Source organism: Rhinolophus sinicus, chromosome 3 (genome assembly GCF_057876585.1).
Source record: "Rhinolophus sinicus isolate RSI-liver-muscle chromosome 3, RSI-T2T, whole genome shotgun sequence".
NCBI lineage: Eukaryota > Metazoa > Chordata > Mammalia > Chiroptera > Rhinolophidae > Rhinolophus > Rhinolophus sinicus.
Genome location: NC_142503.1, coordinates 44,770,619 through 44,795,177, shown reverse-complemented (window position 1 = coordinate 44,795,177; position 24,559 = coordinate 44,770,619). Strand labels below are relative to the sequence as shown.

Below are 24,559 nucleotides of genomic sequence, written 5' to 3'. Positions count from 1 at the left end.
TTTCAGCTGCTCGTTAAAATTTTTTCATTTTTCCTCTTTACCCAAAAATCTGTAATGAGAACACAGCACTGACAACTTTAGTCCTATTAATATTTGGGAGATCACAGTTTAAGAAAATAAATATATCAGAATAATACTAACCTAAAATAAGACAAGCTGTGAAACACTAAAGGAGTCTTTCTAATCAAGAAATTGTGTGATGGTTTTAGTAAAAGAATGAGAGGGGCAGTGTGTTGGCAGAGGAGTTAGTGGTATCAGGGGTTTTAAGGGCAGAAAGTAGATGATTAAATAAGGAGTCAAGTAAAAATTTAAGAAATTTCCCCCTTCCTTCCCTGTCCTAAGACACAGGGAGAGTGATTTAGTAATATATGGACCAAAACATAATGTCATTTGAATAACAAATTTAAAATATTTGAAGGCAAGCAATACCACCAATCAGCTTTAAGCATAACTGGAAAAGCTCTCCCCATGCTGAGAAATTCCAGCCAGCTTTCCCACCACTCCAGGAGGCTACTGCTGTCGTGGACAGGGATATGACGTTTGGGATTATGCATACTCTGTATCTGACAAGAACAGGGTAAATAAGCCAAAAGGGACCCAAACCCAGAAGCTGTCCTATTGGCTGGGAGAGGGGAAAGGACTTTACACAAAGCATTTCCCACCTATCACTTTCTATTTTGTCCATGCCACTGTTCTGAGTGAGATTCTTTAGAACATCCTTCATCTTACCCCTTACCTCTCGTCCTCATATTCCCCTCTCATCAATGGCAAGGTACTTTTTCTTATACTTTTACTCAATCATTAAAACCCTTTAAAGATGGAGACATATTAAAAGAATGCTTATGCAGTTGCACCTGTTACAATTCCTATTAAATTAAGTGGCCTGTAAGCATTTCTCCCCCTGAACTGGTCCTTTTACATAAAAAGATTATATAGATCTAGGGAAGATGAAATGAGTTAATTCATCTTTAATCTGATGATTCACACACTATTCCCAAGACATCTGTTTACAACCATATCTTTTAAGAATTTTGTGGGTACTACAGTACTTTCAGAGTTGTGTTAATAAAAGGTGTTTTTAAAGATTTTCCTCTCTTCCGTATTGGTTGATTTTATTACTTCAGACTTAAGTTTCTAAAATCAGCTGCTAAAAGGGATCACCAATGAATGATTAAAAAAAGCCATTTATGCTAAAAATTTTCTGAAACTGTTTGGACTCTAATAAAATATCTATGACAGATCATGAATAATATGTTAATGGTATTCACCAAGTAAGTCCACAAACTAAACAGGTATTCAATATATTTGTATACATTTGTTGAGTTGTACCCAATGCTACAGAAATCATAGAAGCATTTGTACATAACTTGACACCAGTATCTGACATAAAATATAATGGAACAATACTAATAATCAAAATGAAGAAATATAAACAAACATTCAAAATATGCATTTTTATTTACCTTAGTGGTCCACAAAGAGTAAGGCCAAAAAACCACAAGAGTGAAATGATACACCCAGCAACTGCATGTTTAAATATTTTGATCCACTATAAATAGAAACAAAATATTAAAAGTTTCAGTCATATACATTTTGCTAAATATTTGAAAACCTTAAAATACATAGGAAGAAATAATAATGGTAAACACAAATATTTTAAAGGCTTAATAATTACGTATTTTGAAATAAGCAGAAAATGTTAAGCCCCCTGACTAAATTTGAATTTGCAAGACTATTGTTTTCCACATTCTATATTCTTGTCTGTTAGATCTCAAAATCTTTTTCTATAAAGTACAATTTTCTGTTTCATTTTAATTAGTTTCTCATGAGTTTGCTAGAATACTTAATATTTTAGTCTTTACACTCTTTTTTTTATTCAGTGCTTCAATTATTTGAAAAGAGAGAAAAAAGATGCAGTTTAAAATATTAATCACATTTTAAAATAATGTTCTTGGTCTCTAAAACAGAGGTACTTAAATTTGTCATCCTAATAAAAAATCATGGCGCTGGTTTCCGAGTTGTGGCATAAAACAACCATATAGTAGGGTATGACTACTGTCCCAAACAGGTGATAATGTGAGATGATTATGTCGAATGCAGGACATTTCTGGTATGCATCTTGACCCTCAGATGCCTAAAGGTAATATTGATAATGATGGTGAGGACGACAGCTAATATATATTGCATACTCACTATATGCCAGGCACTATTTTAAGAACTTTACATGTATTGATTCATTTATTCCTCACAGCTTTCTCAGGAAGGTATTTTTAGCTCCATTTCACAGGTGCAAATATTAAGGTAGAGAAATTAAGTAACTTGCTCAAAGTAAGATTTAGTAAGTAGGACAGACAGAACATGAATTTGTCTGACTCCAAAGGCCTCGTTCTTAACCTTTATGCTTTATCTGCCTCCCAGTGACATTTTTACTAGGCGCTTGGGCATGTCTCCATGTCTGATTTGTAAATCTTTCAGAACAAGAATCCTGTATTGGAGAAAATAATCACATGCATGTTTTAAAATTTTTCTACCCTCTTCTGCATTTTTAAATTCTATTATCTTAGCACTTTATAGTTCACTCATGAAGCCCCAATTCTGAATAGCAGGCTAACTCTGGAAATGTTCTGCTTTGCATGTAAATCATTCATTAAGTAACCCCGATCAAGGAAATAGCATTGTCTCCTGGCATGCTAAACGGGAAACTGCTAGGAAAAAAAGGATTGTGCAAAAAACTCACCTGGTGTTTGGTAATACTTTTTCCAGAAGAAAATGGCTTTTGAAACAAAACCATAAAAAGTGCAGTCCTGTGAATATTGAAACATTAATATATTAATCAATCTTATATACAATATACAAGGTGTGGCTTTAAGCAAAGACACTTACTTTAAACAATCATACTAGAACTTGAAAGGTATGTTAACCTCTGAAGAAATCATACTGGAGAACAATACTTATTTTAATAAGGCTCCATAACAACATTTTGGGAATTCTTTTGTAATTGCCTTCTGAACTAGTTCACAAGCCAGAAAAGAAGTCTTAATATATTTTCACACTTTGAAATACCAAAGAAAATAATTCCAATCATCTCCAAAATTTAGTAATAACAAATCTTGAAATAGTAGTAAAGAAATGAAGAAAGTACTAATTATGTCCCTACCTTTTACATTTCCAAAAGTTATATAAAAATGCACACAAATGATGCTTAAAATTTCCTAGTCAAGAATCATTTTCCATAATTACTAAAAGTATACTCCCAGGAGTCTTTAACAGATTTGAATTAACAGAGAAGGTGGTCACTATTAATCTCAAGAGAGATTTAGAGATAATTTCTTATTATATGCAGAATAATGTAAAATTTATACTATATAAGGACCCTGTAGTGTGAAGAGACCATGTAGTCAATGCAGCCCAGCATGGTTTAACTTAGAAAATAAGGAACATTTGTGCTAAGACAGGTTTCAGGTGACATTCGATGCATGCTGGAAGGTTGGACTACATCAGGGGTATGGTCTGGAATCCCTAGGGCCCTGAGACCCTTTTAGGGAGTCTGTGAGGTCAAAACCATTTTTATAAAAATTACTAAGACATTATGTGCCCTTTTCACTCTTATTCTCTCACAGGTGTACAGTGGAGCTTTTCAGAGGTTAGCTGATGTGAGATACTGCAACAGATTGAATGCTAAAGCAGATATGAAAATCCAGCTGTCTTCTATTAAACCAGAAATATGCAAAAGCCTCATTTACACAAACTAAGGTAAAAGTCTATGCTTTGGCAAGTTATTAGAGTAAAACAATCCTTTTTTTTTTTAAACCAATCTCTCTGTATAGCTAACCTTAGGTATTCTATTTTTTTTTTTAATTTACCAAATACTCGTCAGGAATAATAAATTACACAAAATATTCTATGTAAACTTTCCTAAAGATACTCAGTTAAAACAGGATTTTCCAAAAAATAAACATTAGGGAAAAAAAGAACCATACACACTCACCCAAGTTTTAATATAAAAATGAACTGAACAATGTGAACTACTTTTAGGAGATCATATGATTCAAAAAGTCCCACAGCCTTCAAAAATTTAGTGAAACACAGTAACACAATATATTTCGTTAATCTGAAAAATAAAAGCAGAAACAAGTTTTAGTTTCATTGAAATCACAAAGAACTCTTTAATCTTTGTTTTTTTCTTATTATACGTATAATAAACAATAAATATACATAAAAAATGAAACAAAAACCCTAACAAGGGAAGTTGAAGCCCACAGAGTTAGTTAGGGTCAAGCCCATGCCTTTTAAGGATGCTCTTTTTAATATGTCACAGAGAAAATCAAAGTTCATCCAAAAGGCTTTGAAGGTTCCCATCTTCTAAACTGTTTCCAATTATACATTCACACTGGCCCACATGAACAGTAAAATCATCTTTAAATGTGAAAGACAAAATGCACATTAAAATCTAAGATTAATTTATACTTTGGCCCATCTGAGCTAGAGAAAAGAGTTATATAGACGTAAGTAAATTAACTATATAAATGCTAATTAAATACTCTGGTCATGGTAGCAATTCCTAAGTAGCCAATAAAAATAATAGTTGAGCTAGAAATCCTTTGTTTATTCAGCTCCGAACAGGGACTTGCATAATATGTGTTTGGCAAATGCTTACCAAATGAAAGAATGCTAACTCTACAATTATACTTGTGTGATACAGCAATATCTAATACAGTAATATATATGGTGCAGCAGTATAGTACATAAGAGGCAGTCAAGCTTCTGGCAATTGAAACTACCAGCAACTCTGCCATGAATGCAAAATGGAAGAATGAAATCAAGTAAAGCTCAAAACCTCCTTAAGCTCTTAACTAGGTGTAAAAATATCAGGCAACAGGATAGACACAAGGACACAAGGAACAACACTGTCAAAAAAATAGGGAGGGAAAAAAACAGACCAAGAAAAATAGACAGCGGTACATTAAAAATCACAGCAATGCTGGAATTCTTGATGTTAGCAAAGAGCCTTGTACATCCCTCATGAGGCTATTGAGCCATTCTTCGAATGTTTCTTGCAAACCTTCTATATGCAATATGCCATTTGTGGCCAATGAGACCTAAGGGAAGTCTGACAGTGGCTTCAGGTACTGCCTTCCTTCTTCCTGATAAAAGGGTAAGATGCAGCTAGAACTATTTCTCTCATGTTCTTTCTGCCTTCAAAGGAGGACTTTATAACAAGCTTGAATATGAAAGCCACAAGTAGGATAGCAAAGAACAGAGACGAAGAATCTGGTCCCAGATGGTATCACTGAGGGGCTGAACAAATACCAGCAAACTCTGGTTTCTCTGACGTAAGAACATATCCCTATTTCTTTAAAGCTTTCTTAGTTTGGTTACTTACAAACTAAACATATTTCCAGATGCTGTCTAAGACACTAAATGCATAATAGAGACATTGCCCCAAGGAGTTGAGGTCTAAGAAAGACAGGCAAGAAAACAAGTATTTATATGATCCAGGTAAGTAATAGAGTTCTAACGGATTAGATGTGGAAACAACTATGTAACTGTTAACTAAGGAAGCAAAGATCATCTTCAGAGTTTGAGGTGTGTTAAGTGTGTATAGTAAGGATGTAAGTAGGAATTATCAAGCAAGGAAAAGGAAAGGGTATTTCAAAGCACAGAGTGCAGCATATGCAAAACATTAGCACTAGGAAGGAGCTTTTGAAGAAATTACTGTATTTAAGTTCAGTGCATCAGATTATGCTCAAAATGACCAAAAGTCAGCAAATAAAAGGCAAATTATATTGAATATAATTGTTTTAAGAAGATGGGGGCAATATATAAAATTATTTCTAAATAATTTTTGTTTAAAGTATTAACAAAACTAAAAATTTGGCACTTTAACAGCAAGATTTAGTCATATAGAACATTAAATAAAATACTTCTTGATAATATGTTACTATTATGATCTTTCTGACACTAATTTTCTTTATTCTCTTTTTAATTAAAAAGAAAACAGAGGTTACAAAAGTAATTCCTGAGTAGCTGGTTGTGATAAAAGTTTTAAATAAAATAATTCCCAATATCCTCCTCATAGGTGACCAACTGGGTACATACACCCTTCTAAACCTTTTCCTTTGCATTTCCACGTATGGACACAAATATATTTTAGATACATTCACATAGTCACAACTATACATTTTGATATTGCTATGTGACTTTTAACATAATATATATTGAAGATCTTTTGTTAGCATATTAAATTAGAAAATTCATTGTCTAATTTCTAAAGTTAGATACTTTGATTTCTAAAATCTCCATTAATGAAGTCTTGCTGTTGCGCTAAAGATGACACACCATCTTTAGTAACCATACAGGAATAAGTAGACATTCCTAGTTCATGTTGCAGAGAGAAACAATGAACAGCTTCATTTACTAAAGGAAAAGAAAAAGGGAGGCTCTTGAACAGGACAGTGGCACTGGAGCCACTCACTGATTCTCTGGGCAACTGAAAGGGAGCTGATCCACCTCCCAACTTATAAATCATTGTTTGCCATTAACTAGTTTCATCAAAGATACCACTGGTCTTTTGTATGAAGGGTTAGAAAAATCTCTGGTTCTGGAAAGCTGGAATTACTGAAATTTGGGTTTGTGTTCAAACCTGCTTCTTGGGCTTTGCTCACTGCAGCAGCTCCCAGTTCTCCAGTTAAAAACAAAACAAAACAACACAACAAAATCTGTGTGTAATTCAAATATTATTCATTCAGTAAATATCCAACTGTCTACTATGTAGAAGGCACTATGCATGGGGTTTGGGATAACTGGCTCCCAGTTATTAGTTGTGTGATCTTGGGAAAATTCTCCATCTCCGTTTCCTGATCTGTGATACAAGGATACCACTACCTAGGCTGTAGTACTGTGCTGAGGGTTAAGTGAGAGGCTGTACTCAAAGCATGTGGAACATTGGAGGTGCTCAACAAATGTTGGCTGTCACCCTCTGCCCTTTTCTGCAGAGGACTTAAGGACGCCAAAAGAGAAACATTTAAAACAATTCATATTTGTGAATTCATGCATAAAAATACACAATTAGAGGATTTGTCAATTAGTTTTTGTGCAGATTATAACCAATATTTGATTTTCAGTCTTTATAAAGGAAAACTCTTGCAACCTGGAATCTATTCAAAAATTCATCTAGTCCTCAGTGGAATTTGATTCTGCAGTGAACTACAATAGAAGGGCACCTCTGCTAAGCAAATAAGATGGCAAAGGACTGTTTCCCACATCTACCTAAGACCATAAGCTCTAGAGTACGTAACAATTTTAAACTGGTTATTTAAAAACAACTTCAAGTTTACAGAAAAGTTGAATAGTATACCCTTTATGTAGATTCCCTAATTATTAATGTATTATCCCTTATTATCTCTCTCTAAATACACATGGACTTTTTTTCTGAACTATTTATTTAAGAGTTATATACATCATGCTCTTTTATCCCTAAATATTTGTATTTCCTAAGAATATGGACATTGTCTTATAAAATCAGTAGCGTTACCAGCTTCAGGAAACCTAACATATGATATGATACTTTTATCTAATCTATTGTCCATAGTCCAATTTTGTTAATTGACCTAGTACTGTCCTTTACAGCATTTTTCCCCCTCTAGTACCAAATCCAGACCAGAATCGCCTATTGCATTTCGTTGTCATGTCACAGTAAGTGTCTGACATGCTGTTATTTACAAAATGAGTTGCTCAAAATAGATCAGAAAATTAAACTTATACTACAAAAATGCAGTTCTGTTCCAGCATTTTGTGTTCTTTCCTTTTCACAAAAAAGTTATTAGTAATGCAATTTCTACAATTTCAAAAAATTTATGAAAACAATCTTTAAGTCTCCAAGAAGTATTCAAGGAGAAAACTTTAACCTCATTAAAAATGAAGGCAATGAATACCAGTTCCAACCAATTTGCTGGGCCTTGTATCATGCATGTTCTGACATGTTTGACACATGTCAGAACTTAGGTCAAGAAGGACACATTTGAAAGTGGTCACTGTACTTAATCTCTTGGGGGTTAGTGGGAGCATTGGTGGGCAAGGTAAAGAGGAATTTTCGTTTTTTACTCTATGAATATCTGTACTGTTTGAATTTTCTGACAATGAGCACACATTTCTTATCTAATAATAAAATAAACCAAGGAAGGTAAAGAAAACTAGACGACGGGTTTGATTCTTGAAGTGCGGGATTCACATGAACATTGAAGTTCAACTGTTTGGACTCTTGCTTTCTTCGCCTGAAGAGATGGTGACACCTTCCTTCCCCTAACTTACGCAGGGAGACGTCAGAAATTAAGTAGTCACCAAACTACTACCATTTTAGGGAGAAACAGCCCACAGAAATGTTTCTCATCGATCAGAAAATCCTCTCACGTGAACTGGGTGGCAGTTCTAACGCTAACGGTCTGCCCTGAAAACCACAGGTTCCTTCCAGGATTTTAGAACATTCATCTGCAACCGGGAAGAGTAGCCAATAAAAGTGAGCGGCAGCCTGGGGGCAGAGGGAGAGAGCACCGAGGGCTCTAGGGCGCGTGCTGAACCAAGGAGGGCGTTCCAGGCTGTCAGGGGGTTGAGAGGGACGCTGGTCCCCGCGCGCACCCGGGCGGAGTCCAGGGCAGCGGCCAGGGAAGGTGTGTCCGGAGCGGCCAAGGTTCGCAAGGGAGTGAGCGAGCCCGCGGACGCGGGGAGAGAGCAACTCCGGAGCTGGGAAGCCTGATCGGTCCCTTACCGTGCGCTGGGCACGTCCACCGGTCCAAGGCCGCCGCTGCCGGGGCCGGCTAGCACGTCCCCACTGAATTTCTCCTCCATCCCGGGGCTCAGGAGACGCCGCCGCCGCTGCCCTTGCCGCGGGGTCTCCTCATGTCTCGCCGCTGCCGCGGAACAGCGGACGCAGGGACGTCACTCTCCCATGGCAGCGGCCTCGTTGGTTCCCCGCAGGCCAAGCCGCCGCTGCTCCTGTCCCCGAAACCTGCTCACAAGCACACGCACGCCAGGACTAGGCCGCGGGCAGTTCCGGCGGCGCCGGCTTCCCGAGAGTCGCACCGGAGCAGACGTTGCCAGGCCACGTCATCGGGTCCAGCAGCCCTCACTCCCGGGGGAGTGCCCAGCTCCGCGCCTGCGCACAACAGAACTCTCCCTTTCCTTTGCCCTTCCTTAGGCCCCTCCCACCGCGGGTGAAAGATCCAATCCTCGGCCCCTGTCAGCTCCTCCTGTTAAAGCTCCCTGCGTGCTTACCTGTCCCGGTAGCGCCACCTATAGAGGACCAGGCCTTTTTAGGGTTATTTTTCTGTTGCTAAAAAGTTAGGAAAATTGTCTCCTGTGTGTGTCTTGATTTGAATCCCAACCCGGCCACTTAATAATTGTGTAACTTGGATTTTCTGTACTTCAATGTTCTTATCTGTAAAATAGAAATAGTAATACCTATATCATAGGTTTGTTGGGAGGATTATATATGTTAATATGTGAAAACTGTCTAGAACAGTGAGTGATATATAGTAATCAATCAATGTTAACTATTATCAACACTCATAAAGAAATTGGAGGACTGGGATTTGGAGATGAAAATGGAGTTTGGGGCAGTGTAAATTATGATTACTTTACAATACTTAATCTGAATGTACATAAAGAGCCTTAGTACCTTATAAAAAAATGAGGAATCACAGTTAGCCTGCTGGGGCTTCATAATCTATTACGGTATAGAAAATACTTAGCAATTTGAGAGCAAGACTTGGTTGGTGACATTTCATATTAAAGGCACAAATGCTAAGGTTTCCCAAATAAGATGCGATATGGGTATAACCAGAAAAGACTCACAGAGTCTGATAAACAGAACCTGACCTGGAACTCAGATAAGATTTTGGATATGCGAGGAAGGCATTGTGGGAAGAACACTGAGGAAGGCATGATAAAAGCTAAAAATGCACATTTTCCTGTTTGAGGAAAATAAAAGCAAATATACAATATTCTTTAACTAGGGGTTTTAAATTCAGAATATTTCATAGCATTGTTTATTGAATTTGTACAAAAATGCCCATATCTTTTGCCTGCATCAGCTGATACTCATTGGTCCAGAGTGGGGTAGATCAAGTAAAAGCCCACTAAAGAGTGACATTCTTGCTTCACTTTCTTCAAGGGACTTTTTCTGTAGAAATTTTTTGGGTAGCAATTTCTTTGTAGAATTCTTATTTTCTAATTGGAATGGCAGTGGCAACAATTAACTCCTGTGTTTTTCTAGCGCTAGTTTCATTCCTAGCTCTAGAGAGAACTAGGTAAAATGACATTTATAAATTGAGATTAACTTTCATCTCAAGAGGAGCTTGAATTCATTTAATATTTCTAATTTGGTTAGAATTATGACACTTTTCTTTAGGCCAATATAAGTACATTTCCTGCAACTGTGGATTTTTTTTTTTTTTTTTTTTTTTTTTTTTTTTTTTTGTGGTAGAAGGAAAAGTGTCTGTTCTTTCCTCCTACTCACTTGTCAACCCATTCCAGCCTGGCTTCTGCATTCATCACTCCTCTGAAGCAGCTCTCTCATGGATATTTTTCAGCGTACATTAGCTACCTTACCTCCCGATAGCTTTCAACACAGTTGATCTGAAGCATTCTTGAAGCATTTCTTGAAATATTCTCTTTCCTTGGTTTCCAGAACCCCATATTTGGTTGTCTTAAAGGAAGCTCAAGTTCTTTATGTCCAAAAGTACACACACAATTTTCCCCCTAAACCTGATCCTCTTCTAACATTTCCTACCTCATTCGTTGGCACCATTCTTTCAGTTTAGCAAACCAAAACCTTAGACGTCATCCTTAATACCTCTCTTTCCTTATGATATATATCCAGTTCATCACCAAATTGTATCAATTTTTTATCTTCTCACTATTTCTTGAATCAATCCAAAATTTTCCATCTCTATCACCACCATCAAGTCTAGATTACCATCACCTTTTGTTTAGACCACTACAGTAGCCACTTTACTTGTCTTTCCAAATTCACTTTCACTTCTTCAATCTGTTTTCCACATGTGCCACAGTAATAGGACTGTTTTCCAAATGCAAATCTTATAATGCACCCTACTTCACCCAACAGGCTTCCAGTTGCTTTCCATTACTCTTAAAACAAACTCAAATCATTAACATGGCCAACAGCATCCTGTATGGGCTTGCCCCATACCAACCTATCTTTTCAGCTTCATCTCACATCAAGCTGCTTTCTGTTCTCTGGGTTCCAGTCACCCTTTTCACCCTTCAGTTGCATCTTCTAATAAAAGATTTTGCTCAAACTATTTCCCATGCCCAGAATACTTCCTACCTCAACTTCTGCTTGTTAAAATCCGACTCAGTCTTTGTGTTACAGGTTGAGTTTTCCAGGAAGCAAGTTCTGAGATGGAGCTTAGTGTGAAGGATATTAGGGAGTGCTTTTGAGACTAATAACTTTGAAAAGGAGGGAAAAGAAGCAGAATTGGGCAGAGGGAGAAGTTGGGAAGTGCTGCAGTCCAACAAAAGCCTCATGGGCTTCAAAGAGACCTCTGGAGCTACAATGGTCCTTGAGAAATATCTTACATGTTTTCCCAATAAAGTCCTTTATAGCTCCAGGATCCAATCCAAGATCATGTGTTGCATTTAATTATCATGCCTTGTTGATTTTATTTTATCTGGAGCAGTCCTGGTCTCTCCTTTTTTCATGACCTTGACATTTTTGTGGAGGACAGGACAATTACTTTGCAGAATGTCCGTCAGTTTGGGTGTGTCTGATGCTTCCTCATGATTGAGTTTTGGATCCGCATTTTTGGCAGGAATACCACAGAAGTAATACTACATGCCGCTCAGTGCATCACATCAGAAGGCACATGATGCTGATTCGTTTCATTACCGGTGAAGTCAACTTTCACCACTTGGTAAGGTGATGTCTACCAGATTTTGTCATCTAATATTAATTTTGTCTGGAGATGCTTGAGACCACGTAAAGATTCTTTTCCTGATCACACTTTCACTCATTTATGTTAGTATCCATTTTGCATCTCGACCAAAGCAATCATTACTGTAAAGTTTTCCAAATGGTAATCATCTCTTCTACATTTAGTAGTTGACATTCTAGTGTCAGGTAAAACTTTCCTGTCTTCCCATTTATCTAGTATTTAGATCTTTATGAGATCATGGGTTCCTATTTTATGGAGTGGATTATAATCAATTGCTGTCATTATTATTCCATAGATTATAATCAATTGCTCAAATTCTCCTAGATTTAGCCAGTGGGAACACCTTGACTGGCTCCTGTGTCGTTTTGACATATTACTATCATTCTTTTAGAATTTTTGTACTTTCTGGTACAAGATGTTCTAGATTTATTACATACTGTACCTTAGCTCTGGAATTAGCCATTTCTCCAAGGAGCTCTGATTCCTTTTGAGGAAAATGTTATTTAGAACCCAAGATCTGGGTGTTGGGTATGTTCATTGCTACTGGTGCACCAACTACTTCTTTGACTTCTTAGTGGGCAGAGTTAGGAATTATGTATACAAAGGGTGTCAAAAAAGTGTATACACATTTTAAGAAAGGAAAAAACTATTAAAATTTTAATAAGATATATTGATAAAAAAAGATGAATACAAGTCACGTTTGACTTCTGCATTTACAAGAGGTGCTCAAAGTGGTTACCATCAGCCTCCAGACACTTCTGATTAGAAACTTCTGATTATGGCGAACTACTGCTTGAGCAACGTTGACCAAAGTGTCCACTTGTATACATGTTTTTGGTACCCCCGGTATATATCTATGTATTTATGTATACACTACTTAGATGTGTGTATATGTAAATATGTAGACATATCTTTCTATGTATCATCTATCAGAAACAAGAAGTTCATACTGATTCCTCCAGTTACAACCCAACCTTGTATGTTTTATCCTAGCCTTTCTCCTTTCTATATTTTCACCTCTTTCCCTGGTAGTGAAAATCCTGGTTCTCATTATCCTCAATGTATTGACTTATTTGCTTAGTCCTTTTGATGTAACCAATATCCTGACCATGTGGGCCATCCTCTCCTCTTCAGCGCTGCCAAATCATGCTGGCTTGAGCTGGCTGAGACTGCTTCTCCATCCCAGCTGTTATTGTTTTTCATCTAGTTTTGACTCATTTGTACACAGTGACAAGTATAGTGATGAAATGTTTTTTCTCAATATAACTTTCAGGTAGCTGGAAGGAGCAAGAAAGGGAATTATCTTTTAGGGGAGGCTACTATGTGCCAGGAATGCTCTTGTTTCATTTAATTTTTAGTAGAAGACCCTTTCAAGGTTGCCATTATTTTGTTGGCATATATTACAGAGTTTAACCCCCAAAAGTGTTATATTTTATATTACATAATTAGTAAGGCAAAACTATTCTCTAGATGGGCAAAATTCATTTTAGTGTTAGCTATTTTGCTAACTTTTTTCCTGATTACAAGAGTCACAACTGATTCCAATGATGTAAGAGAACCAGATGGGGGAGGACATGTTTCTGAAGCCACCTCCAGGAATCTGGGTCAGAAAATATGATGGATATTGTCATGGGTGGCAACTTAGCTCTGTCATCCTTCCTTCCAATGAATATTTGTTGAGTGCTTACCATATGCTAGGTCCAATTCTAGGTACTTGTTGGGTTTCCCAGAAGCAAACTCTGAGATAAGGATTTGTGTGAAAGTGATTTGTTAGTAAATGTTCCCAAGAAAAACTGATAGGAGAGTGGGAAGATGAGACAGGAAAGAAAGAAAAGCAAGGGTGTGGTGTCAAAGTTCAACTGGGGAGCTCCCATACCGTGAAGATCGCACCTCAGAGGGTCCTGATTAGGGGCAAGGTGTCTTAGTCCATCTGGGTTGCTATAAAAAAAAAGCCATAAACTGGGGGGCTTATAAACAACGCACATTTATTTCTGGAAGCTAGGAAGTCTAAGATTAAGTTCTGGGCAGATTTGGTGTCTGGAGAAGACCCACTTCCTGGTTCTTAGGCGGCAGCTGTTGGCTGTGTCTTCAAACGGTAGAAGGGGCAAGCTACGTAGCTCTCTGGGGTCTTTATACAGAGAGTGCCAAAAAAATGTATACACATCTTAACAAAGGGAAAAACTGTATTAAAATTTTAATACTCAATATATACTGGTAACAAAAGATGAACACAAATCACGTTTGACTTCTGCAATTACAGGAGGTGCTCAGAATGGTTACCACCATTGTCCAGACACTTGTGAATATGGCAAACATTGTTTGGTAGATTTCTGTGATGAGTGTGTAAACTGTTCCAACACCATAGCAAAAGAAACAGGACCTATTGCTGTGCGAGGCCTCCTGGATCTTCCCTTGTGCACATCACATACCATGCGTCTCAAACTTATGACGAATGCATGCAATTGTTAGGTGTGTTGGAGGTTCTGATGCATCCTCATGCCTCCATTGTAGTACTTCCACAATGTTCTCAAATTTCAAATACCACTTCAAAATGGTCTTGCGCTCCTCCAACCGTGTTTCGTCATTTTCTTTGACTGTCCTGCCTGTCATATGGTGAAGCTAGCATTCATTTGACTAATGTCATCTTTTGAGCGAATGTCATACTACACATTGCTACCGTAATTCAATTCAACTTCAAAAAGTAATACATATTAATAGATAACATCTCTTAAAATGTGTATACATTTTTTGGCACCCCCAGGATATAAAAATATAAATATAAACATAAACATATACATATATGTATATTTAATCACAAGTTACTAACAACACTTTGTTTTTACTTTTTGACATCCTGTTCATCAGCTTCCTTGGCCCTTTTTGCCCAGATGCCAAAGAGCCAAGCATTGGCATGGGCCATGCAAAGACTGGTGAAAGCTTTGAAGTTCTTCTCCTCTGTGATGACATGAGGCTTTCTCCTTCTTGTAGATATTCCATATTGGCATGAGTAGTCCTGTTAGCTGGGGAGCCAATTTGAGTTCTTCAGCAGAGCTGTCTCCCTTTTTGGGGGCTGAGTGCTTCCTAGGGAAGAGGATGAGCTAGGAGCAGTACTTCTTCAGCAGCTGCATGTTAGCCTGCAGGGATTCTGTGGACCTGTTCCACGTACTCAGATCCACTGAGATCCCAGTGGGCCAGGCCACCTTCTTGTGGGTGCCAGCCACCCTTAACTTCTCCAAGCTGAAGCCCCTGCAGGCTCACAGTTTGGTGTGGTACCCTACCATGGGGCATCTCACTATGGGCCAGATGGGTTGGACGCAGGGCATGGGGTGATGCAGCACACTTTGGCTTGCTGGGCATTGCCTCTGCTGATTTTCCAAACCAGCTGGTTAAACCACATGGCCACACACTGCTACCAGTCCTTGTGGAAATGGGGTTTCAGGACCCTGCCATTTCAGTTGGGCACCTATGGCTGCTGCTTACTGGCCTTCTCTGGGGAAGAACAGTCACCGGAAAGGTCTGGGGTCTTTCTTATAAGGGCACTAATCCCAATCATGAGGCCTCTGTCTGTACGACCCAATTACCTCCCTAAGACCCACCACTTAATACCATCACTTTGGGGTTAGGATCTCAACATATTTGCGGGGGGGACACAAATGTTCAGATTATAATACAAGGCAATTGGGATATTGGGGGAGCAATTCTCTGACAAAAAGAGGAAGGTGCTGTTTGTTAAGACTGCTCCTGGGATCCAAGGGTATATGGGCAAAGGACCTACTGACAATGTCCACTTTTATTGCATCTTTAAAATATCACAAATAAGTATGAGGAATCACTTGACATCTTAGCGTTTCTGTAGCTGGACAACTTAGATCTTATTCATCAGCCTGCTGAACTGTTCCTTTTTCAGAGACGTAGATACCATCTAAAAATTTTCTGATATCCTTGTTTTTAACTGTTGTGGCTTGTTGAATCAAAGCAGCTGAATTTGATACAAGTTCAATATCATTTCCTTCAAGAATTAACTTGTCTTTCTGGGCTTGAGATACTGAACAAGCAATACCTGACCGAAATTTCGGATTTCCACAAGAGGACCATTCTCCTGAATGACGACGTTGATGGGGAGGTGAGCATACACAGACCTCATCTTGTAACAGAAGCCCAATGTAACACCCCTGATTCTGTACATGACTGCAGATAGTGCGAACAATAACCCGTTCCTTTCTATCTCTCCACCATTTGTCAACCTGGAGCCTCTTCTTTTTCTTTCCAAGGAGGCTGAGTTCTACATTGATGTGATTGCAGGATGTCTCCAGGGCCCTTCATGATGACTGTGTGTCCTTTCAGAGTGATGTCCACTTTTTCTGGAATGTCCACAGTCTGATTGCTGAGCATGGTCTTCACCCTCTCAGTAGATGGAGCAAAGAGCCAGAGCTACATATATTTTTTGTCATTTCTCATATTATGTGTTCTATCTTCCTAAGGTTCACATTCCCAGACTTCCTTAGAGCTAGGGTTCTGGCATGTGACCTGGGTATCACCAATTAGACATATCCAGGTGTAACTTGACTTCATCTGAGGAGGCAGCAAGTGGGGACACTGATTTTCTACTCTAGAGGAGGCATCCAGTACTTTGGAAATAGCAGTGGCAGAGCTTCTGGTGTCCATTCTTGAGCATCTTTGGTGCCAACTGGCAATAGCAGTGGTGTTTTTGGTTCTTTCTGGTCCTTTAAGAGGTTCTGTGACTTGCCCAATGTCCTTTAATAAATTTCTGCATGAACTACTCAGAGTGGAGGTTGTTGTTTGTAATTGCAAACCTGAATGGTACACGTGATATGGTACCATACCTTTAATAACAATAAGCAGCCCATAGATTTTGTAAGTGTGTTTTATTTCAGACTGAGGAGCAGTACAATGCTCATAAAAATCAACTCCTAATATGTTGCACCTTAGTGGAGAAAGCTACTCCAAACTCATCAGATGACTTTGCCTGATGCTAAACGTGTTTTTATCCTTTATTTGAAAGCAGAAAAGAAAAACAAGACAATGTTCAACAATTCCATATCTGTCCCAACCAGGCAGGAAGAAAAATGAAAGTGTGAGTGCTCTCGAATTCTCTGAGAGATACTGGGCTTCACACTATAACTGCAAAGCAATAAAGGGAAGCAGTAGATAGTTTTAAGGGTTTGCTCTCTTAGTGCTTCGGGATTCTACTGTGTGTAATCTTTTTAGCAGACATTAAATGTGGGCAGTTAAAAATGAAAGCCACTAATTATTTACAGGAAGAATTAATAGGATGCAAATGAAGAGATGGGAGAGAAATAATTCATATTTAGATATTCTCAACTAGAAGATCTGAATTTGACAGTGGAGCTTAAAGGTTCATTGTACTTATGGTCCAAGATTTTCAGGAATTTATCCTTGCATTCATCCACCCATTAGTCCCAAAGGAAATATTTATTGAGGGCCTACTATGTGCCAGTACCAATTATATTCCAGAGTGGAGTTACCCTTCTTCTCAACTTCTCAAACTGATTAGAAACACACTTTGGACAAACAAATTGAAAAGAAGAATCTTGTTGGAAGACAATTCTCTATGGGTCTCCTGTGTTTCCGCATGTCTTCTGAGCAGAGGCATTGACAGCTTTTGTTCCAGATTATGTTTTCAAAGATGTTTGTATAGCAAACAGCCTTGGAAGACAGAGATAATATCTCCCTCTGGGGTGGAAGGAAGATTTGTTTGCTGATCATAATAATAAAGATAATGCCTTTCTCTAGAACAAAGGTTGGGCAGGTTTGCAACTCTCAGTTGCACGCTTAGCATCTACCTAGGCTGTTGTGCATCATGCGATGCATGACTTGGGGGAGGGAGACTTGGGTGGGAGAAGGAAGACTAAGGGATGCAGACATGAGATTCATGCTGCCTGCATGAGTAACAAAGTCCTTCGCTTCTGACCCAGGAGTATTGTGCCTTCTGTCACGTTCTAGGAAACTGATTGCGAGCTGGGGGGGAAATCTTAGTCCCTTTACAGTTCTTGACACATCAATCCACAAAAATAATATCAATTATTTAATTAAATGTATGATACAATTGACGATATACTGTTGTCAAGGGTGTGGAAAAACCGGGATTCTTGCATTGTTGATAGAATTTAAAGTTCATATTACCACTTTCAAGGGCAACTTGGCAGTATCTATCACAATTTAATATGTACATGATCTAGGAATTTAACTTACAGATACATTGCACAAATGTGCAAAGACATAAATATAGGGCTATTAATTGTAGCAGTAATTGTTAGCAAAAGACTATATAATATGTGCTAATAATTAAAACATTTATTTAGCTTTTATAAGGTCTAATGTACTCTCTTAAGCAACTTTATATGTAACAATTAACTCAATCCTTACAACAACTCTATGAGATAGTACTATTATTATCCCTTCTTTGCTGATAAGAAAACTGAGGCACAGAAAGGTTAAGTAACTTGCTCAAAGTTACATAGCTAGTGAGGTTATTCCTAATAAATAATGGTATATTCATTCAATAGAGTACTACACAGTTAAATGAGGTAGGCCTACTTGTAGTTAATGAAAAAACAAAACTCAGAACAGTGTGTTGTTTTATGCTTTTTTGTGTGTAAAAGGAAAACAAGGATTTATTGATTGAAGTGTGTATGGAGAACGTACCTGAAAGGATAAAAGGACAGAAATAGCAGTGAGAGAAAGTCAAAGATGAAGGAGGTTTGATTTTCACTATACCCATTTCTGTAGCATTTACAATTTTTTTTTGCATGTTCAGGTATTATTTCAAAAAACTTTGTTTACTCTGGTTTCTCCCTACATGGTAAGCACTTTGAGGGTAAGTATGTCTCGTTTGCCTCTCCATCTTCCCTCCTCCTCCCTCCCCAAACTGACCATCACAGTACCTTGCACATAGCAGAAGCAATAAACACTTGTTGAATGGATTCAGGGAGAGAGAGAGAGAGAGAGAGAGAGAGAGAGAGAGAGAGAGCAAACCCAACATACAATGTACCAAGCTGATAAAGAAGGATTAATGAACCATAGCTTACACAGTGTTCTTAGTAAGTGAGGTGTTCATATTTTGGACCTGACTGAGATTGTGACTGCACACAATACTTAGGAATAGAGACCAGCTTTAAACACTTCAACTCGCTGTATTTGTTCTTGTCAATAGAGAACTTGTAGTTATCATTTTTAGAACATTTGTACTCTCAGGCTATAGTACCCCAAAAAGTTACATTGGATTTCCTTGAAACTATACAAGAGACAATGACAAACTATATTGCATGATCCACGTAATTAAAGGAAAGTCAATGATGGCACAAGTAGCCTGAGCCTAAAATACTTAACTGCCCATTTTCTCAGGGAAGCTGAGCTACGTTGTCTAGTGGAGGCACAGTCATCCTTCAGGATCTCTGTCATTCATTCCAGTCCATTTAACAGATGTTTGTTAAGCACCATGGATTTTGTGGCCCTGTGATAAACACTGCCCTTAAAAAAGGAAGACAAGATATTTTTGAAACCACTAGAGGACGATATAATACAACACAATCCACCATGAATTTGGGTAAAGCTTGAAGGCCAAAGCCAAAAAGGGAAGAAGGAGCATTGCAACCTGGGATGACTAGGGAAGGAGCAGGTTTGTAGCCTTTTTTTCTGGGGTTCTATTGTCAAGGAAAAATATACCGGGGTGCCAAAAAATGTATACACGTGACTTGTATTCAGCTTTCGTTATCAGTGTATATCGAGTATTACAATTTTAATACAGTTCTTTTCTTTCTTAAAATGTGTATAATTTTTTTGGCACCCTCTGTATTTGTACAGTATTAAACTTTCCATTCTCACACCACCCATTTCACATGCTGGTTCTATATGACCTTTTCTAAAGCCACTATATAGTCAGCTTTTTTCCTGCATCTAGCAGAACTGCTGAACATCTCCTCCTTTTCAGATAAGCTTACTTTACTCCTCTGTATGAAGCTGGATTTTGACAGCACAGAGCCTAGTTTGTTTCGTCATAATATAATTTTGTTTACTCAGAGTAAGAAATTCTGGGTAGTTCATAACTAATTCTTTTAATTATTTTTTTGACTGTGCTTTTCTTGCTTACGTACCTCTCACTTCTGTTTCCATCATAATTTGATTTGAGTGGAGACTCTTGAGAATTTCTGTAGTTTCTTTTGATGTATCTTTATATTCAAAAGAGAACCAAACATTTATCTTGATTTGTCATAAGGCATTAAAATGAGTTAGCTGAATCTTTGATTATTACAAGTTAAAATTATCTGGTTTTGTATCTCCAGTGCTTAGTACATTGAAGGCTTGGCACATAATAGGGACTCAATGAATGCTTTTGAATGTCACTTAGAAAAAGAGTGGACATGGAAAATGTTGCAGGGTGGCTTGTCTGTACATAGGCCATATTGAGAGCTTTATGTCTGGGGTTTTTAGCTGAGGGAAACAGCACTTGAAAGTTCTTTATTCATAGGTGGCCATATTCTAAATTATGTAACTTATTAGCTTATCTAAGGACCATCAACCAATAGCTACAGCAGTTGTTTTCAAAGTGTGACCTCAAAATCAAAAGCATCAGTGTCACTTGAGCATTTGTTAGAAACGCAAATTATTGGACCCCACTAGAGCTATATTATAGAATCAGAAACTCGGGAGGCGATGTGGAGCCATCTGCGTTTTAGTAAACCTTTCTGTTGATTCTATGTCCAAGTTTGACAACCGCTGGTCCGAAAGCCAATGAGGTAGCCTGTGGTTACTAGCTAAACCGGTCAGGTTTTCTCTCTCAAGAATTTGTACTGGCAACAAAGAGAAGGAGACAGGCAATTGGTAAGGAAAGCAGATCTGGGTTCCCCAGACAGAGGGCAGTACATAAATTCCAAGACAATGAAACCATAAACTAGCAGAAGCTATGAGTACCATAAGCCATGAGGTAGGGAAAAGATTCAGAGTAAGGTGGTTGGCTGAGAGCAGTTCAACTAGAGAAACAGAGAAAGAAAGTTGCTGAGTGACCTTCACGATGGTGAGTCAACACAGTTGCTGAGGAGTCAACATGACCACCTGGGGTCCCTTGTCACCACGCTGCATTGGTGCCTTCCAGTTCTGGGAATTGCATCCAGGCTCTGTACTGCCTGCTGTCCAGTTTGACTGTGTCCCATGATGCCTGTCTATGTAGCTGAGATTCTTAGTGGTCTTAATCCCATACATAACCTACAGTAAATCTGCTAGTACTTGAGGTAACCTGAAATTGCCTTGATACCAAAAAATTTAACACACAGATATTCTGGTGCACTTGGCATTAGGTTTTAAGTTTATGTGCAATACATAAGTTAAATCCTTATTGTGATGTGAACTGGGAAAAGTTTCTGTAAATTGAAGTAAGCTGGATCTTAGCTTCTCATAGAACAAACGGAAAATAGGGAGGTGATAGTCTCGCTTTGGGGCTGATGTCTTCTTAGATGAGAGACCCCAAAAAACATATTTGTACAGTATTAAACTTTCCAAATTGTTTATTAGTTGACCTAGCAGGCCAACACAGTAAAATTCTATATAAAATTATACTTCATGTGATATAATCTCATAAAACCCTCGTCAAAGTTCTTATCTTCATAATTCTGGCCTTAATTTTACTCCAAACATCAGGGTAAGAGATGAACACTGTAATAGTCACAAATTGGGAAACCCTTCGTAGCCCTCTCTTGAGTAGACTTCTGGAGAGACCTAGCATCCCTTGGTGCCCTAATGAGAAACTAATTCTGGAGCATGTTATACTGTGTTTATTTATTGTGTGTTTGTTTTAAATCTCACTGAAAATTTTCTTGAAGCAGTATCAGCTCAAGTTATTATCTATCTATCTATCTATCTATCTATCTATCTATCTATCTATCTATCTATCTATCTATGCCTTTGAACCCAAAAACTTTTATGCTTTCTTGGGCAGCTCTTTCATCAGCTTTGGAAGTTTCTCTCTTATTCTGGTGTGACACAGCCACATCTATATTTAAAATGCATGAATTACAAACAGAGATAATGGTTTGTTTTATCCTAGGGTCTTCCAGCACACAGTTTCATCACAACATTAATGAATTTGGCTTAAATAGGGGCTTAAATGCTGAATTTGAATCCAAAAAGTTTAAATTGCTCCCTTTTCAACAAATAAGCTCTGTAATTTGCCTGATAGCTGTAGATTACAGAGATCACTAAAGCACCACTCCCACCCTTTTATAAGCTACTTAAGAAATTAAGTATGTGCTACAAATATAATAAATTTAAAATAAACATATCAGAATCTGTATGCCCAATTGCACAGTATTCCTTTGAAAGTTTTCCATTTTGGATTATGAGGTGGAAAGAGTGTTCTCTTACACAAATGATGGAAATGCTGAGAACATTTTTGAAACCCTAGAAATGATTTTGTTGGAGGACTAACTAGCCAGGTGCTAGCCTTCCTTCCGTGGGACAAACAAGTCAAAGATGTTTCCATAAGTGCTTATTAGTTGCTCTAATTATGAAGTAAATTATTTCTGTTCACTCCAGAGAAGGACAGAAAGATCAAGTCTAGAAAGTTGGTATAAGAATTGGGGTCGATGGGAAATGTGAGCTACTATATCTATTCTTCAATCAAGTTAGTACAGAGGGCACCAGAAAACAACACAAATAAGCAAAAGATCCGGAATCCAATTGGATATGGGGGCCTGTGCCTTGTTGAAAAGAAACAACAGACCCCAAATGGAGTCACTTATGCTAAGTTCTACCAAGACTTGATACTTAACCTAATTGCAGTTTCAGCCTTTTTCAGGAATGAAAATGTAAACCAATCAGCCTATAATTTTCTGGTCAGCACTAGTGAGGTAATCTGCCTAATAAGACGCCCAGCCTTCCCCTAAGGGGGAGGTAACATTGCCTGAAGTGAACCACTTTTAATTTTCTTGTCCCAGTTTCTGCCTATAAAAGCCTTCCATTTTGTACAGCTCCTCAGAGCACCTTTCTATTTATTAGATGGGATGCTGCCCAATTCATGAATTGTTTAATAAATCCAATTAAATCTTTTTTATTTACTCGGTTGATTTGTTTTTTGTTCTTTAATGGCCTATAATGGACCAAGTTAGGACACATACTTGGAATCAGGTATAAGCACGCCATTACTATTGAAAATCTAATCACTGGAAGAATGAGTGTGGGTTTTTTTCCCTGCTCAACTCATAATTTTTTGTCAGCTAGACTAGACCCAATATAAAAAAAAAAGCAGTTTGGGTTTTCTGGGTGGACTATTGGCAGTTAGGAAATAAAAAAAATCAGTGTGTTGGAAAAGGCAAATTATGCCAAAAGTGAATGGATTTGACAGATTTAGAGATTCCTAATGTTAGGAAGTTTTCCTGGCATTGAGACCTGGATGTGGAAGCAGAATTATGTGAATCTATGGCGTTGATGTAGGCATTCTTGGTGTGGAGCAAACATTCCCTATGGACCCTGTAAATCTGCAGCAGATAAGATAAATAAATTAAAATTTACAGCTTTGATGAGTGGCAAAATTTGTCAGGAAGAGCTACATATTAAATAATTAGCTTTTAAGAAGGAAAGTATAAATCTCCTTTACCTGTGAAAAAGGGGGGAGAGCCAGAGACAATCATATTTGAAATACTGGTATAAAGTTGTACAGGGAAAAAAAGTTTTTTGTTTTGTTTTGTTTTTATTTCTTCTTCTCCTCTTCCTCCTCTTCCTCTTCCTCCTCCTCTTTCTTCTTCTTCTTATTTTAAATCAAGGGAGATAAAGCTTGTAGAGCCCCACACCCCCAGGAGCCTTGAGGTAAAGGGTGTACATAGTGAGGCAGGACACTTGGGAAATGAAGGAGAAGTTGCTTTGGCATATGACTTCTTTTGCCGTCCGAAAATGACAGATTCATTGAAGAGAAGTGTCACAACTGAGATATGAATAAGGCAGAAGGCCAGAGCTAAGAAGGAGGACAAATTAACGCACACAAAGTCTCATGTGTCACTAGAACTACTATACCTAGGTGTTCTAAACCTATAGGTTCTAGTTTCTGATTTTTTAAAATTCAGAAACATTGTAGTTATTATGCATTGCCATAGACACTTTAGTATAGCCCAGGAAAATCATGTAAAGGTAAACCTTTGCTGTCTCATCTTTTTTTTTCCCATTTAAATAAATAAATTTATTGGGGTGACATTGGTTGATAAAACTATATAAGTTTCTAGTATACAATTCTGTAATACATCATCTATATATTGCACTGTGTGTTCAGCACTCAAAGTCAAATCACCATATATTTGACCTCCGTTACCATCTTCTACCTCCCCCCTCTCCCTTTACCCCCTGGTAACCACTAAACTGTTTTCTGTGTCTGTGAGTTTTTGCTTGTTTGCTTGTTTTGTTCATTTGTTGCTTTCAGTTTTATATCCCACATATGAGTGAAATCATATGGTTCTCAACTTTTTCTGTCTGACTTATTTCACTTAGCATAATAATCTTAAGATCCATCCATGTTGCCACAAATGGCAGAATTTCATCTTTTCTTATGGCTGAGTAATATTCCATTGTATACATGTATCACATCT

General features: G+C 37.9%; 1 protein-coding gene and 1 pseudogene across 2 annotated transcripts in view; both read right to left on the bottom strand.

Moving 5' to 3' along the window:
* The window catches only part of SLC30A5 (solute carrier family 30 member 5), a 28,848-nt gene extending 19,717 nt beyond the window's left edge, over nucleotides 1-9,131 (bottom strand). For both annotated transcript variants that reach the window (XM_019728040.3, XM_074328865.2), the window contains exons 1-4: nucleotides 8,765-9,131; nucleotides 3,989-4,111; nucleotides 2,738-2,804; nucleotides 1,464-1,549 (exon numbers count right to left, since the gene is read on the bottom strand). In XM_019728040.3, coding sequence (XP_019583599.2) covers nucleotides 1,464-1,549; nucleotides 2,738-2,804; nucleotides 3,989-4,111; nucleotides 8,765-8,844 — 356 coding nt within the window. In that variant the 5' untranslated portion in view covers nucleotides 8,845-9,131. The remainder of the gene's footprint in view (nucleotides 1-1,463; nucleotides 1,550-2,737; nucleotides 2,805-3,988; nucleotides 4,112-8,764) is intronic.
* A 5,471-nt stretch (nucleotides 9,132-14,602) lies between these two features.
* Nucleotides 14,603-16,095, bottom strand: LOC109445686 (large ribosomal subunit protein eL13 pseudogene; annotated as a pseudogene).
* Between the last annotated feature and the right edge of the window lie 8,464 nt (nucleotides 16,096-24,559).